Below are 16,176 nucleotides of genomic sequence, written 5' to 3' on the forward strand. Positions count from 1 at the left end.
GGGCTCTACAGCAACAGGTATCATGGCTGGTTCTGGTTCCCGAGGTACCACCAAAGGTTGTTTCATGTCTTCATATTTAGATAAAACTTTTTGTATTTCATCATTCACATTCAGTGCTTCGAAAAGCAAGGCCTCGTTTTCCCCAGCTGTTTCAATGATTCTCTGAACAGTGTACTGGGACTCACGACACTGTTGTAAAAGCGTGCTGGTCAACTCATCCTGCATGCCAAACCAAAATTAATCTCAGACGAGGACAACATAAAATGACTCGTATGACCAGAATGCCCCATAAATATATATTGCCAATGGACGATGCATTAACCTTGATCAAACTGTTACAAGAGATTCTATTTCAAAAGTTTGGAACTACCACTACTGGTAAATTTTCTTCATAGTGAATGTACACATATTAAGGATGCCAGAGGCCTTACACAAGGGCCAAAAAAGTGTGAACATCATGTACATGTAGTGAAATGAGTCCATGGGCAACACCAATGTCTGGAAACGAGAACAGAGTAAAGCAGTTTCACGGTTCAACAAGCTCATACGCACAATGAAAAGAACAAGACACCTTAAATGGTACATTTGACAGCAGAGATAAACCAGTAACAGTACCTGCAGAGCATCTTGTTGTGGAGAAGAGGATAAAACAGTGCTTAGAAGCTCTATACTATTTCTTGCCACATCAAATGCTTCCTTAGTTTGTTCAGCTGAAAAGCTTTGTGCAGGGATTTCATGATGAAGTTGTTGCGCCAATGTGGCGTTTGATTCAGAAGCTGCTACTGATCTTGGAGGAGTAAATATAGGAGCCAGACTCTCATTATCGCGACTAGGGAAACGTATACCCCTGGATTTCAAACTCTGAAATGGCATGGAAAATAGTCAAACCGGTCAACTTAGAGGTTCAAGCCATATAAGCTATTAAGTGATCAGTTGAATTTGTCAAATTCTCGGAAATTCCTGAATCATTTCTGCTAACAGGTATTGCACCAGAATTAACTACTTGTCCTCAATTAATAAATTCCGGCATAATGTAATGGAAAATATTAGCATTCAATTGATATTCCAGAAAGTTTCGTATTTAGCACTGTGCATGAGTAAAAAATCAAATAATCACTTGAATCATACAGGATGTCAGTTCAAATATCTGTGGTGGGGATAAAAACTAAGATGACATGGAAGGATCCTCTGAATAAAATAGAAGTTGGCAGACAGAGAACAATATTGCAGTAAAAAAAGGAAAGCCTCAGAATGTTATGCATTGCTGGTCTAATTTTAAAGCAAATAATAAAGAATAGTAATACACGAGAGAAAGCACACTAGGCCCACACACAATGCAAGATTACCTTGTAAGTCTCTTCATAAACAGGTAAGTAACGCAACTCGTTTGAAGACTCTCCCCATGATTCGATCAGCACCAAAGCCTTGTTCCGATTATTGACGACAGTTTGAGGGTCATCAATCAACTTCACCATCTCGTCCAGCACTCTCTCAGATGCAACCTCAGAGAATGCCTTCTCGCAATTCTTTACGACGGTTTCGAGCAACACCAGAGCCAAGTACTGAACCCTGGGGTTCTTCAACATGATTCTTTTCTTCATTCCCCTTATCAACTCCAGACTGTTGACTCTGTCGTGGTTGATCATGTCGCATAGTTCAAGATTCAGGGCCCAGTCAGGCTCATCCAGCGTCTCAGCTGTGGCTTCCTCTACAAGCTTGTCTGCCTGATTTGGGCCTTGGAAAAATTCCTTCATCTTGAAACTCATTGAGCTCATACCAGCACTGATCTTTTGCCCAACCTCAGACCCCCCAATCTTCAAGCGCTCGCCTAACTGGTTCACTTTATCCATCAAATTGTCGCTCATCTTCTAAAAACGGCTCCGCAACACTCTGAAACAATTCTTCAATTATTCAAAACCTTTGTGACTAAACGTCTAAAATCATAAAACTCAAGGCCGAAAAACCTAGAGAAAATAAGTCTTGAATTGATAAAATCGACAGCAAATACAGTATAAACCCTACCAGGCACGCTGTGAGCACAAGCACAACAAAGGTTAAAATCGATCTTTATTCTCAAAGTTGATATCATCAAAGTCATAAAAATTACCAGAAATTTCATATAAACCTTCAAACAAAAAGAGATGATTCAGAAAATATACCGAAAGAGAGAGATCAAACAATTAACAAAGCTATCTAATAAAATAACCAATTATGCTCAATTTCCACTAATTCGCAACAGAAGGAAAAAACATGAGAAATATTTACATCAGACAACAACAATCCTAGAAATCTAAAAACGGTACCAAATAGAATGATGAATCAAAGCCTTAAATGGTTAAAATCGATCAAGCAAACACAAAATTAAGAGGTTCGAGTTTGAAGGAGTGTGTATACCTTAGAAGAAGTGAAAGGCGAAGAAAATCCTGGACAGATGGTTGTGCGGGCTGTTGGAGACGACTTTGAGCGACTTTTTCAAAAGCTTCTCCAACTCCAACAAATGAATCCAACAATATTCCCCCCTCGCTTACATTACATGCCTTTAAACTCACTCCAACAACACTTTATTATTTAAATTAATTTGTTTCAATTATTATTAAATTTAAAAAGTATATATAAGAATTTGAGTCCGACGTAGTCAAAAATTTTAATACATATGGGTATACTGTAATTATTTGATCATTTTGGTTTCCGCACTTCATGTGAAGTCATATAATTAAAAAAAATATGTAAATAATTTCCTAAATAGGTACACGTACAAATTTTGCTACCCTAATATTCTTACGACCTTCATTATCCTTTCTCTTACGACCAACTAAGTTAAACATCAAAAGGTTATAATCGGAGCCTTCTTAGTGTTATTCTAACGGTAGTGCGTTTTGTAGAATTCATCTTGGATAATTGAGGTGTATCCCTTTCATCTGGAGTAGCAATAACCCAAATAATCACTTTAAATGATTTTATTCAGAGTTTTCGGCGCAAAAAATGCAGCTATTCAGTTGAATCGTGATTAAGAAAGAGAAACAAACATTCATCGAACCAAACACGAGACAAAATTCTAATAATTTGATATTACAAACATAGTTTATTGTTCTTTTACTAATTGAATCGAACTCGAGTTGAAATTAAGAACTTACCAATTGCATGGAAAATTTTGTGTAAGTTTTCTTTATTAGGTTTAAAACCCAGAGGAACTTTTATTGATTGGCTTCAAATAAGTAATGTGCAGTATATCAATTTAATCAATATATTAATATAACAATAAATTATAAAATATATTGATTCAATCAATACATCAATATAATAAATATTTATAGAATATATTACAATAAACTTACAACGTATAGCCATGCATATTAATTTCAAACTTGTATATAAAAATATTAAATGATGGATAAAATTAGAAATTTATGCAATTTTTTGGTTAGATTTATCATTTTTCATCTAAATTTTAATAAAAGAGAATCGAGTATAAAGAATGACTTCTCAAAGAGGTATAAGTATAATTTTAATTTTTTTTAAAAAAATTATAATTTTATATTTTTAGAGAAATTTTATGTATAATTAATCCATATATTCAATTATGGGTTATAGATGAATGAGCCTAGCTTAATATAAAAGGCCAGGGTCTTGATCAAAGGAACCCAACTGTATTACTAGATGGTAATTGCTCATTTTAATTTCACAGTTTTAATAGTAACTATTATTTCATAATTTTTTTTCTTTATAAATCAAATATCGATATTTCTAAATTATAATACTGTTATTACAATATTCAGTATGCAATATATCAAATATTTCGAAATCAATCAATAAATTCAAAATGCACAAAAAAAGAAATACCACTATTAAAAGTACACTAAATACCTTCACATATGTAGAATCAAACTCACAATCTTTTAATTATAAGACCTCCGCTCACCATTCAGACAACCGATCATTGATACTCCATAAAGATTATTATTAGCAAGAATATCTGATATATAAAAAGTTGTGTATAAAATCATCATTTAACACACACATATAGATATATTTTTGTACATAAAACATCATTGCAAGTGCTTTAAGAAATATTGATGAATCATGGTTAGACGTTGATTTGTTTGGTTATAATCAATATTATTTATATACCATAGTTTTAAAAACTGCACTTATTTATAGTGTATGAAATAATTATTAATATTACTTTTTTTTCCTTGGAATATTTATGCATTTTGGTATGGGTTATAAAAGGAGGTATAATAATTAATTAAAGTATCATGTTTAAACCACAAGTCTTGATGTTCCTTAATTACCAACGGAAAACAAATCCCAATCATTAATTTATTCGATCTAAAACTAATCGATAAAAGCTTATTTGAATTTAGTTTGTTAAATATAATAAATTAAATTTAAATATAATTAATTCTTTATTTGAGAAGCCACCAAATCCGATTTAAGCTTGATTTAATAATTAGATAAAAAAAAATAGAATATTCGTTGACTTGCATTTTGGTGGGTCAATTTGGTCAAGATTGGTAATTAATTAAAGGTAGTGGAATATGATTACACCAACTTCAATGCAATTAAAGTAGGTGTAGGTCGGTGAAATATTAAATGTGTAGTGTACCTTAGCTTCATCTCAAGTCTTTTTTAAACATTGCGGATAATTACGCTCTTTTCTTTTGAGATTTAGTGTAATTATATGCAGAGTTTTTATAATTTAAAAAATTACATCTAACATTGTTAATATTTATTTTCATCAAATAAATAAGTTTTTTCATTAGTGAAAACTCACTGAATTTATTGATGTTGACAAAAAAAAAACTAAATAAAAATTGATATTTATTCTCGATTGACTTGTTATTGACTTATTGTAGGTCAAACACATTTTTTCGAATTAAACTACCCTTATAACAATGAATATATACATTAATGCGTGAAGCTGTACGAGGGTAATTTGGTCATAAAAAGATTTAATTAACTTACAATAAGTCAGTAATAAGTCAATTGATGGTAAATATAAATATATTTTTATTAATATTTGCAAACTTGGTGAATTTTGACTAACGGAAGAACTTATTTGTTAGGCGGAAACAAATCTCATGTGTGCTATATATAATTTCTCAAAGCATGGAGGGTATACATATAATTACACCAAACCCCAAGAAAAAAAAGTGTAATTATCCCTATACATTATATATTTATATTAATTTTGATTAATTTCTTATTGTTTTAAATAATATCATTTTTCTTTAATCATCACCCTCACTACGTGTCATTCACACAATTACTGTATGTTTTTGTAGGTTATTGTTATTTTTGGCATAGCACATAATTATTAGTATTAAAACATTTTGATCGATTTTATTTCAAGATTATTAGTTTAAGCTAACCATGTGTCAAATGCAAATAATCAATCCTATTACTATTTAGGAATAATTAGACTGCTATCTCTAAAATTTGATATAATTATATGTAAATTTTATATGATTTGTGAAATTACATTGAGTATCCATGATATTTGTTCTGTCTATAAATATACTCATTGTTAGTCAAAATTTATTGAATTTGCTAATATTAATTAGAAAAATTAAAAAATTATATTTATCATTGATATTGACTTATTGCAGGTTAATCAATTATTTTATAATCAAATTATACTTATATATTTTCAAAATATTAATACATATGAGGATGTATATATTCAGTTCTATTGGATAAAAATAAATACCAAATATAGTAGATGTAATTTTTTGAATGACAAATATTTTACATATAATTATACTAAATCTCATAGAAAAACGATGTATATATCCCAATAATTTTGTATTCACTACTGTTAATAACGAGATGTATTATTATTATTTTTTTATCCAACAAAAATCGAGAGGTCTTGACTTAGTAACAACATTGTTGTAGTTGAAAATAGGAAATCCGACCTGCCGGATTCGAACCAGCGACCTAAGGATTTAGCTGCAAGCTTTCGTACCAACTACAGTCCTCCACTCTACCAACTGAGCTAAGGTCGGGTGATGCTTACACTTTGTATTCAATATAATATAACATATAGTTACTTTCTTAATAAATAAATAAATAATAATAATATTCTTATAACATTGATCACTCCAATTTTGCAAATAGATGGAGGCTCAATCTATGATTGAACAGCAGACGCTTTGCTAGGCTTGTACTTAGTTTAAACTTTCATACTTGTATTCATATTCTATCGCATGTGGGGTGGGTCTAAATCCACCGTAAACTCATAAAATTATAGGAGTGGGTATGGGTAGAGTAGGATTTCATATCTTAAGATTCTTGTGGAGGTGGGTAAATATTTAATACCCTAAAATACTCAAGCATATTAATATATTTTAATCCCATAATACATTCATTTTTATCTGTTAATTTGAATGATTGAATTTGTAAATTTTCAGTAAATTTATCAACTAAAAAAAGTATATAATCATTTTAATGCATATTTTATTTACATTAATTTGTTATGTATTGATATATTGACCAAATTAATCGCCGGAATTTGTCATATTTGATTTCGTAATAATTCAAAATTAATTTTATGATAAAATTAAATAAAAACTTAACTTAGAAAATACCAAAAAATATATATATATAGGACAGAACTTAAATTAGTTAAATTTGACTAATTTATAGAATATATAAAATTTGATTGAACTCAAATTGATAGAAAAATCATAAAATCAAAGTTAAATATAAATTCAAATGGATGAGAGTTTTATCCATACATAACTTTTATCTATTCTTTTCAATTCTTACACCATCATTCTTATTTTGAACTTATTTCAATTTCATAATCAATTAATATTAATTTATCCATCATTTGGATAATTAGTTTGAGATCATTATCTAAAATTAATATTAGTTCATCATCTAATCAAAGTCAAGACCATTATTTAAATTTCAATGTTGATAAATGTATATCCATTGAAAATTTAAATAATTAGTTTTATTTGGTCGGTCTACATGACATGAAATGCTACTAATAAGTAACTAACTTAGTAACACATTCTTACAATATTATTATGGAAATCACATAAAAAATTGCATCATCCGTTCTAAGAAATTTCATTGTCTAGCTTTAATGTAAATTTAAAATTTGACAAATTTTATTTTTTGAAACATACAACAGTTAATAAAATAAAATAAATAAATGAATGAATAGATATAACCCAAACCGTACCCAATTTCTTAAGTATAACTTGTATAAAATTCAATTATGTATTCTATTGAATAGGATACAGATGGAACATGAGGAAACCACTATGCTCGATTGACAAGCCTAGTTTGTGATCATGATGATGGAAGAAAATCATGGAGTAAAAAACTGAAAAAGACTTTTGAGGATGAACTAACATCAATCACATATTATCAAGAAAACAAAATTGAATCTAAGTATATCTTTAAGAGGAGAGGATGCCAAGTATTGCTTGCTTTCACTTAACTGGGGATCCAGAGGGGTTGGTACATCCTCCTTGTTGAGCTACATTTGTTCCTGGAGATCCAGCGGGGTTGGTACCTCCCCCTTGTTGAGCTACATTTGTTCCTTCGGATCCAGCGAAGTTGGTACATCCCCCTTGTTGAGCTACATTTGTTCCTGGGGATCCAGAGGGGTTGGTACCTCCCCCGTGTTGAGCTACATTTGTTCCTGGAGATCCAGAGGGGTCAGTACCTCCCCCATGATGAGCTACATTTGTTCCGTGATCTGCTTGGGCGCCCGCTTTCTCCGTCGACTTCACCCCAGCTTCCCCACCGGGTTGTGTGACCCTATTCAAGGCACCAGTAACCCATGTCGTGCCACCCGCCACATATTTGTTGTTCTTGATTGCAGTACCCACTGTCTGCTCAGCGCTCGCAAAGGCTGACTTAGTCTTTTCAGAAACATGAAACTTGTCATCCATTTTCTTTACTTTATCATTCACAATGGCTGCTCCCTTGTTAATTTTCTCACTCAATCCGTACTTTTGGTCCAAAGATGCTACCTTTGCCGTACCTCTGGAACGGAGCTGATGCCTCTCGTCGAAAGCCTTTGCTCTGTGAACTGCATCCTTCCCCAAGGTGTATCCCTTATCAAGCATCCTACGCACAACGTCTTCTGCTTTTTGGGCAGCGGACGGGGAAGCACCTAGTTTATTGTCTTCAGTTGCCTGCAAAAATTATAAAGGAGAACAAAAGTCTGATCCAGGCGCCAAGAGAGGATTAAAGAAAATGCTAAAAGAATTCCATACAGCAGATGATTCTGATGCTGCTGCAGCTGGCAGCACATAATCCGGCTCGAGGGCAATGGTTGCTATCTGGCCAACGATTATAGCTCCCTGCCAAAATCCAAAGAGGTACGGATTGAAAACAGAAAATTCCCTCTAGCACACAGTGCAGAGCCTTTCTCCAAGTTATCAAAGCAGCAAAAAAATGAGGAAAAAGCAGCAACTGGTTAGCTCGGCAGAGACAGACCAAGCTAGCAAATTATCACTTAGTGACCAAACCATCTAAGGGTAGCGGCCAGAAACGACAAAGCTAAAGATGTGATGAAGGTACTATTTTGTAACAAGCGAAGAGAAGCAGTAGAAGTCTGTAATATTTCCTTCTCAACAACAATACTTGTAATCACAGATATATTAACTCTACAAGGTAAGAATAGCAGACGTAATTATGGGAGCAGAGGACGATACCGTGAGCAGAATTGCAGTTTCTGCTCCCCGAGGATCCTTGTAAGTGATAAATGCCGTTTGAGACTGCTCACTCTCACTAAAATCAACAAGTAAAGATTATAAATACTATAAAATAGGATACAGGAACTTCTACAATTATATGGGTCAAGATTCAAGAATGTATACTGAAAAAAGGGGAAAAAGAAACAACTCAAAGACCTAATCGTTTTTAGTCTGACCTCTTCATCTCAATATATACAATATCCCCGCAGAAGGAAAAGAACCCCCTCATGTCGCGTTCAGAAGCAGCATGCGACAAATTGCTCACTTTCACCGTTTTAATCTGCCATAACAACACAGAAAATGCTTGCGTCAGGAGCTGCATATGAATATGACTAGAAATTCAACTTTTCTTCTTTTTATTTTCTTTATAGAAAGGATCAATTATATCATTCATGATGTTGAGTATTTAAAACTTTATCAATTACATCAACAATCCTAAAACAAAGAAACAAAGCCAACAACCACAAACTATTATATAACTACACAAATAACCACGTCCATGCGACTCGAACCCAAGCCATTCTGCACCAAAGTCACCAAACTTCAACATATTACAATTGCAGAGGATTGAAGCAGGCAAATACACACACATCAATCTCAATCAATCACACGAATCCTCGTGGTTGAAGAGTAAATAGCGGGAAAAAGGGGAAACAGAAGAATTATTCGCTCAACAGCAGCGCGTTCCATCAATGCAGAAGGAAGAGAAAACAGAGATGCAGACACTGACCGACATATCTGCGGTGTTCCGAATCGTGGGGGAAAATGTAAAGCAATGCGGCGTGGAAACGGGCAAGGAGTTGCAGGTTGTGATACAACAGAACAGAGAAATGGGGTGAAAAACAGATTGAAGACGGAAAGAAGAGGAATCAAGGAATTGGCGTCAAATAGTATAGAGCTATATACATCTGCTATATAAATGTGGAGTGAAATTAATTCACGTAATTGAGTTGGCAATGCCACGCGACTTCATGCTCAATTCTCCCATGAAACACGCTTTCCCAGTTCATTAGTTTAGATTTGTGCACATTTAATTATGTCGACATCCCTCAAGTTAGCTAACTATACGAACACTTTCTTTTCAATACAAAATTACAGTTACATTTTCTGATATTATAGTTATAATTACAACTACACCCTCTAATGTTATAGTTATAATTACAATTAGACTTCCAAAGTAAAGCTAACACAAGAACTCTTGAAAAATATTACACTAACATCATTCAAAGAATATAGCTGTATATTTTGCAAATGACATGTGGTGTTTGTGTAATTTGAGCAAACTTTAGAAATATTCAATGTAATTTACCCCATTTTATTCTGTATATAACTGACAATTAAAATTGATAATATAATGAGAAAATATTTATAACTAACTGATGAATTTAACCCTTTTTTTTTTCTCATTACAATATCAATTTCAATTGTCAATATTAAATATTTATAACTAATAAACAACTATTATTAAAATATATATTAACACCCGTCACATTGATTATCTCACTGGCAATACTTTGACAAAATTAAAAGTAGATAAAATTTTGATACTTCATTTCATCTTATTCTGCACCTATTGAAGAAGTTGCTAAATAAAGTTTGCAGAATTCCTGAATGACCTGTGTTTTTCACACACTGACATTCTTTAAGTACAGCACCATACAATAGTTACAATTATTGGATCAAGAAAGGAATTCACGCTGCATCAGTGTCAATGAAGATGGAAATTTCATAAGATGCTCCAAACTTTAAAATCTTTGAGCTACAACATAAGAACCATTATGAATTGACAATTCTTCTAAGATTTATAACGCACTGCAGCAGTTCGGACATGCAGACAACCCCTTGCATATACAGCCCTATTACTAGGAGAACAAGACTCTGAGAATCCATCCATCCTCACAAACAAAACAGGTACTAAACGGCATACAAAAACCTGAACAATCAATGAATCCAGTTCTCACGGACGATCAAGATATCATACGCAAAACACATTTCAGACTATACACAAATCATTTTGAAACATATAAACAAGTATACATTTCGTTCTTTGCATCACAACATTTCCAGTTGACATGCTTATATCTTCACATTTACCATCTATTGGTAAGTCTTGCATACATGCACATATGAAGGTCATAAAATGGAATATTAGCATTCGGAGGCACCATAGTAATTGGTAACTGCAGACACCATAAATGGCCCATGAGTCATCAAGCAAACTGAGACTACAATTACATTAAGCCTCTAAAAAGCACTGAAATATAAGATTTTCAACCAAGAGTCACGCACTCTTGGATGTTGGTGCAAGAAGCCCCATCTGTTGAGTAAGATTATTCATATGTTTCATCTTATCCCATTCACTGCCTTGCTCAAGCTGCTTATCCTTGCCAGTACAAAGTCCCAAAGTGCCAGAATCTATCTCGTCAGTATCTCCAGTAAGAGGACTGCCTGAAAGAAATTGTTCCCAGAAGACATCTTCTATACCTGGAAGCTTATGGACATCATCAAACAAGACATCCACACCATCATCTACGGAAGATTCATCAGTTGCAACAGATACAGGGTCCCCAACAAATCCAGAGATTGGATTCACATACCCCATATCCGTAGACATGGTTACCTTCAATGGCTCATCAGGAAGGTCAAGTTTCTTTTCTGGAAAGCTTCCTTGTCCTTGAACAAAATCCATTAGAGTATCATGATCATTTCCATGTGCCAAGTTGCAGGAAGATTGGATCTCATTTAGGCCAGTCGAAGTAGGAAAGACCTCTGATAGAGTCACCCCAGAGACTCTATTAGATGAACTACCACTATCTAATACATTGGATGGAGGATGCAAACTGTCAATCAAGAAACTATTTGGGCTGCTCATTTTTGACTCAAGCCTACCAGATGTATTCATTTTCAGGATTTGGCTTACCATTGCCTTTGCAGCTTCATTCATCAGGGGCTGGTACTTGACAATCTGTCCGTTGGAGGATGCAATTCCAAACTTGTCTGCCAGATTTTCTTCATCCTGATTGGGGAGTCTTCTTTTCTTATTACTACCAGAAATGTGCCTGTTGCCTTCATTCTGTTGATGTACAAGCTGCGCTACAAAGTCAGGGCTCTGCACAGCTTTTGCCAGAAATGACATCATTTGTTGTTGCCGCTGCTCCATCACATGAACACGCTGCCCAACAGTTTGCAACTGATGATCTGTTGATTGTTGCTGCTGCCTTAACCTGACAAGTTCCTGCATGAGAACATTCTTATCTCTTTTCAACCTTTCCACCTCTTCCTCTATCCCAAACTTTCCCACTTCAATGCATGATCCAACAGATGAACTATGAATTTGGGCAGGTTGTTGTTGGCCTTGTGCTTGAGAAGCTTTACGCCTATTTATGCTCTTCAGTAGATGCTTTTGACCTCTGAGAAAACCCTCATTCGCAAATTCCCAACGGTCTGGATCAACTTTCCTGAAGCCCTACTTGCCAAAAAGGGAGAACAAACTATAAAGGAATTACTGAGGCTCAACATTGATAGAAACATTAGATGATGGATAATCGAAACCGAATTAGAGTTCATGCTGTCAAGACAAAGATGCTCCGAAAGAGATTGTCGAGTCATCCTGATATGGGGAGCATCCAATTGGAATATGTCCAGCTACAGGATGTGCCAAAGGTGAAGCAAATACCCAGGAAAAGAAAAGTTCCCTGTATTTACTCAGACCACGGTTTATCAACAATAACCTTTCAAGAGATTTATGTCAAATTTCTGTTGAACCAAATCTTTCTCCTTCCTGAGTTCTGAAGACTTGTGGGCTTAGTCCTGTCCATGTTACAATTCGAACTATGCTTTTGCATTATATGTAATCAAGCAAAGTGTTAGATCACAATAGTTCTAAGGGATGGTTATGCGTATCCATTCTTCTACAGTAAAAGCACAGGTAACTAACAAATGTTTCCATTCACTAGAAACCTAACTATGCATAAGCGAGAGTGAGACAACTTTACTTATACCTAAACTATCAAGGATTGAACTAAACCCTAATAACCGTGGAAAGGGGAAACTAGCCAGTTCCACACGCATGGATGACTAAGTAAACTGTGAACCTGAAATAATCGATCAATCAATCTACCTAATTCTAATCTTCTGTCCAATTAGAGTTGAAAACTTCTCAGAAAAAATTATATGTTTATATCAGTTAAAAATTCACATCTGACTACGAATGAGATAGTAAAATTAAATAAAAAGAGAAGGAAAGAAACTAACATAAGTGTTCAACTGACGAACGAAGCTGGAGAAATTATTGTGCTTGAAATATTTAGGCAAAAGGTCTCTGGCGAATTCGGGTACGTTCCAGACGACGAAGCTATTGTTGCTCCGGCTCCAGGAGACGACGGCATCGGTAGCTGGATCGTCCACCATATCATAAGTCTTGCTAAGAAAAGGCGGTGGCGATGTGGCGGACGATGCAGTCCCCACCGCTCCGCCGCCTGTTGCTGCTTCCATGTCTGAAACTATATCACTATCCTGCAACCACGCTGCAATGCGTAGGGCAACGAGAAGCAGAAATAGGAAATGATATGAAGGATGTTTTTGTCATTGAATTTCAAAGCATTGGGATGATTGAAGTGAAGGGATGGGAGGTGGGACCTCCCTCCCCTATTTCACTTCTATCCATTCTCATTTTAGAATAATTACATTTAGGTCCTTCTAAAAATATGAAGTTATACTTACACCCCTTTAAAAAAAAGTTATTTACACCAGGCCCCTTTCGTTAGTGTTTGGATGAAATGTTAATATCAAATATATATATATATAAATTTTTAATTTTATCTCTCATTTAATTATCTTATGCATATTTTTATACTTTAAAGGGATAAATATAATATTTATATGGAATGAGATCAATATTATTATATTTTTTTTATCTTATAAGTACTAAATTACTATATGAGAATACCAAATAAGAGATAAAGTTAAAAATTTATATAAATTTTGTGCAAATATTAATATTTATCGTCCAAACTCTACCGAAAAGAAGTGAAAACGATGAATTTTCAAAGGGATTTCAAGTGTAATTTTTGAACTTTATTTAAGAAAATAATATAATTTTATATTTTTAGATAGCGATTAAGTGTAACCAACCCATATCATTTATCCTCTCTGTCTTTAAAAAGGGTTAAATGCAATTCTCACCCTTTAAATATAATTCCTATATCAAAAACACCCCATATATTTTGAAAATCTTCAATTACATCCGTATGACATTCAACAATCATATTTTGTTAGACAGAAATGCCCTTAACTCAATTTGTCATTTACACCCTTGAAGTTCTGATATTCTCACCATCACCCCTCTAAATTAATTATGGCCCCTCCCAAGAGATATAGTAAATCATAAATGAAGCCCTCAAAATTAACATTATATATATTTCATCTTAATGTTATATAACTAAAACATAATATTCAAAATTGAAAATTACTTACAATTAATTTAAATTTTTGAAAAAAAAATAGTTCAGTTAGTAACTATTAAGAAAAATAGTAGTTTTTGATATTAAAAAAAAAAACAAAATTTTATAACTATGAAACTTGTGAAGTTTACGAATTTGGAAATTACCTTTTTTTATTAATAAATTAAAATATTTTGATATTAGTTATAAAATTCATCCTTTAATTTTCATTTTCTTTCGATATTATAAAAAGTTGGGCTCATTATTTTTGCAAGGATTTCGGCCCAATCTTTAACGGCTGTGTACATCCTTTTGGGCCAGGGAATTATTGCTCGTAGCCCATAATTGTTGCTGATATCAAACACTTGACTGGGCTAAGAATTGATATTGTGATTCAAATCTTTCGGCCCATATTACCCTCTTGTCCGCACATATATTACCTATTTGTCTCTAATTATGCCCAAAATAATAAAAGAACCGGCCTCCATTGATTTGATGGTACCATTAGGGGTGTTCAATTCAATTAACTCGTCAAAAATCGATTGAACTGAATTTTCGATTAGTACCAAAAGTCGGTTTGATTAAGTATTCCTCTTTTGAAAAAAATAAAATGGTACAATTCGATAGGGTTTTTTTTTTTCAGTTAACCGAAGCAACTAAATAATCGAAATTAAAAGATAGTATATATATATATATTATAATTCTATAAAAAACATATATTAATATATAAATTATATTTATAAATATATATAATATTATAATTTATTTTCTAATTTACTTTTCAACTCAAAACTTATAAAATATTACAATGGCAGATAGTTTTTTAAAAATAAAATTCAGTTATTCAGTTATAATCGAACCGAATCGGCTAATCCCGTTTGGTATTTAGTACGTCATTTTGGTGTGTCGAATTTTTTATTAATCAAAAAATTGATTTGATTCGATTCAATACAATTAATCAAATTACAAAGGCTTAGGTATGATAGGATTTTTTTTAGGGTATAAATTGTAATGGGTTTCAATAAAATTTATCATAATTATAGGTACTCTCTGATTTTTAAAAAATTATAAATACTTTTTGAGATTACAAATACATTAATAAATACTCTCTTTTTTTTATATGTGATATAAAATATAGACAAACAACTCTATCACGACAAAAGAAAAAAAAGAAAAATAGTTTACCTTTCTTAATTTTTAAAAATATGCAAAATATCATCTTCACACGGATTGTTTATTACAAGCATGGAGTCTTTTTTTTTTTTTTGATAATATGATTATTTTAGTTGTATTTTTATTTCACAATCATTAAATCTTATCTAAAATAAATCAACGGTCCAAATTGATATTTACATGTATAATTTAGGGATAACTACACTCCTCTCCTTTTAGGTTTGATGTAATTACACGTAAATTTTTTGTGGTTTAGAATACGCCCTGCACCCTTAAGGTTTGTTTTCATCTAATAAATAAGTTCCCCAATTAGTCAAAATTCATTGAATTTGCTGATATAAATAAAAAAAATTGAATAAAAATTGATATCTTACTTTCAATTGACTTATTACTGACTTATTGTAGGTCAAATAATTTTTTCCGGATTAGACTACCCTTATAACAGTGAATATATACCACTGACATGCATTAACGCGTGAAGAGTTATGAGGATAATTTAGTTATAAAAAAAATTATTTGATCTACTATACGTCAGTAATAAATCAATCAGAGGTAAATATAAATATTTTCTGATTTTTTTATTAATATCAGCAAATTCGATAAATTTTTACTAACAAAGTGATTTATTTATTAGACGGAAGCAAACATCATGATGCTGGATGTAATTTTTCAAACTACAAAAAATGTACATATAATTACACCAAATTTCAGATGAGGAGAAGCATAATCATCCCTATAATTTATATAAAAAAAACTATAAAATATATATACTTGTAATAATAAGAGAATATAAATATGTACAATATATATCAGTAAATAAATAATATTTATTCCTTTTA

General features: G+C 32.6%; 3 protein-coding genes and 1 non-coding gene across 5 annotated transcripts; all 4 read right to left on the reverse strand.

Annotated features, from left to right (window-relative positions):
* LOC105166826 (TOM1-like protein 2) lies at nt 1–2,549 on the reverse strand (the record flags this gene model as incomplete). The annotated part of the gene is given in 4 exon segments (XM_011086313.2): nt 1–219; nt 616–861; nt 1,347–1,890; nt 2,395–2,549. Coding segments are annotated over 3 exon segments (984 nt in total), but the record flags the coding sequence as incomplete, so codon positions are not given.
* TRNAY-GUA lies at nt 5,913–6,008 on the reverse strand. The gene is made up of 2 exons: nt 5,972–6,008; nt 5,913–5,948 (listed from the first exon to the last, which is right to left on the reverse strand). It is a non-coding gene; the product is annotated as a tRNA-Tyr (tRNA).
* LOC105166827 (binding partner of ACD11 1) lies at nt 7,206–9,759 on the reverse strand. 2 transcript variants are annotated; one of them, XM_011086315.2, is made up of 5 exons: nt 9,454–9,759; nt 8,900–9,003; nt 8,682–8,757; nt 8,241–8,327; nt 7,206–8,159 (listed from the first exon to the last, which is right to left on the reverse strand). In XM_011086315.2, exons 1-5 carry the CDS (start codon nt 9,457–9,459, stop codon nt 7,449–7,451), a joined length of 984 nt encoding a protein of 327 aa, XP_011084617.1. In that variant the 5' UTR covers nt 9,460–9,759; the 3' UTR covers nt 7,206–7,448. The 2 variants fall into 2 exon arrangements, with proteins under 2 accessions (XP_011084617.1, XP_011084616.1); XM_011086314.2 differs by lacking the exon at nt 9,454–9,759 and having other exon boundaries at nt 8,900–9,447.
* Nucleotides 10,702–13,243, reverse strand: LOC105166828 (heat stress transcription factor A-1-like). The gene is made up of 2 exons (XM_011086318.2): nt 12,978–13,243; nt 10,702–12,189 (listed from the first exon to the last, which is right to left on the reverse strand). Exons 1-2 carry the CDS (start codon nt 13,215–13,217, stop codon nt 11,005–11,007), a joined length of 1,425 nt encoding a protein of 474 aa, XP_011084620.1. The 5' UTR covers nt 13,218–13,243; the 3' UTR covers nt 10,702–11,004.

The sequence above is a fragment of the Sesamum indicum genome, linkage group LG7 (assembly GCF_000512975.1).
Source record: "Sesamum indicum cultivar Zhongzhi No. 13 linkage group LG7, S_indicum_v1.0, whole genome shotgun sequence".
NCBI classification, from domain to species: domain Eukaryota; kingdom Viridiplantae; phylum Streptophyta; class Magnoliopsida; order Lamiales; family Pedaliaceae; genus Sesamum; species Sesamum indicum.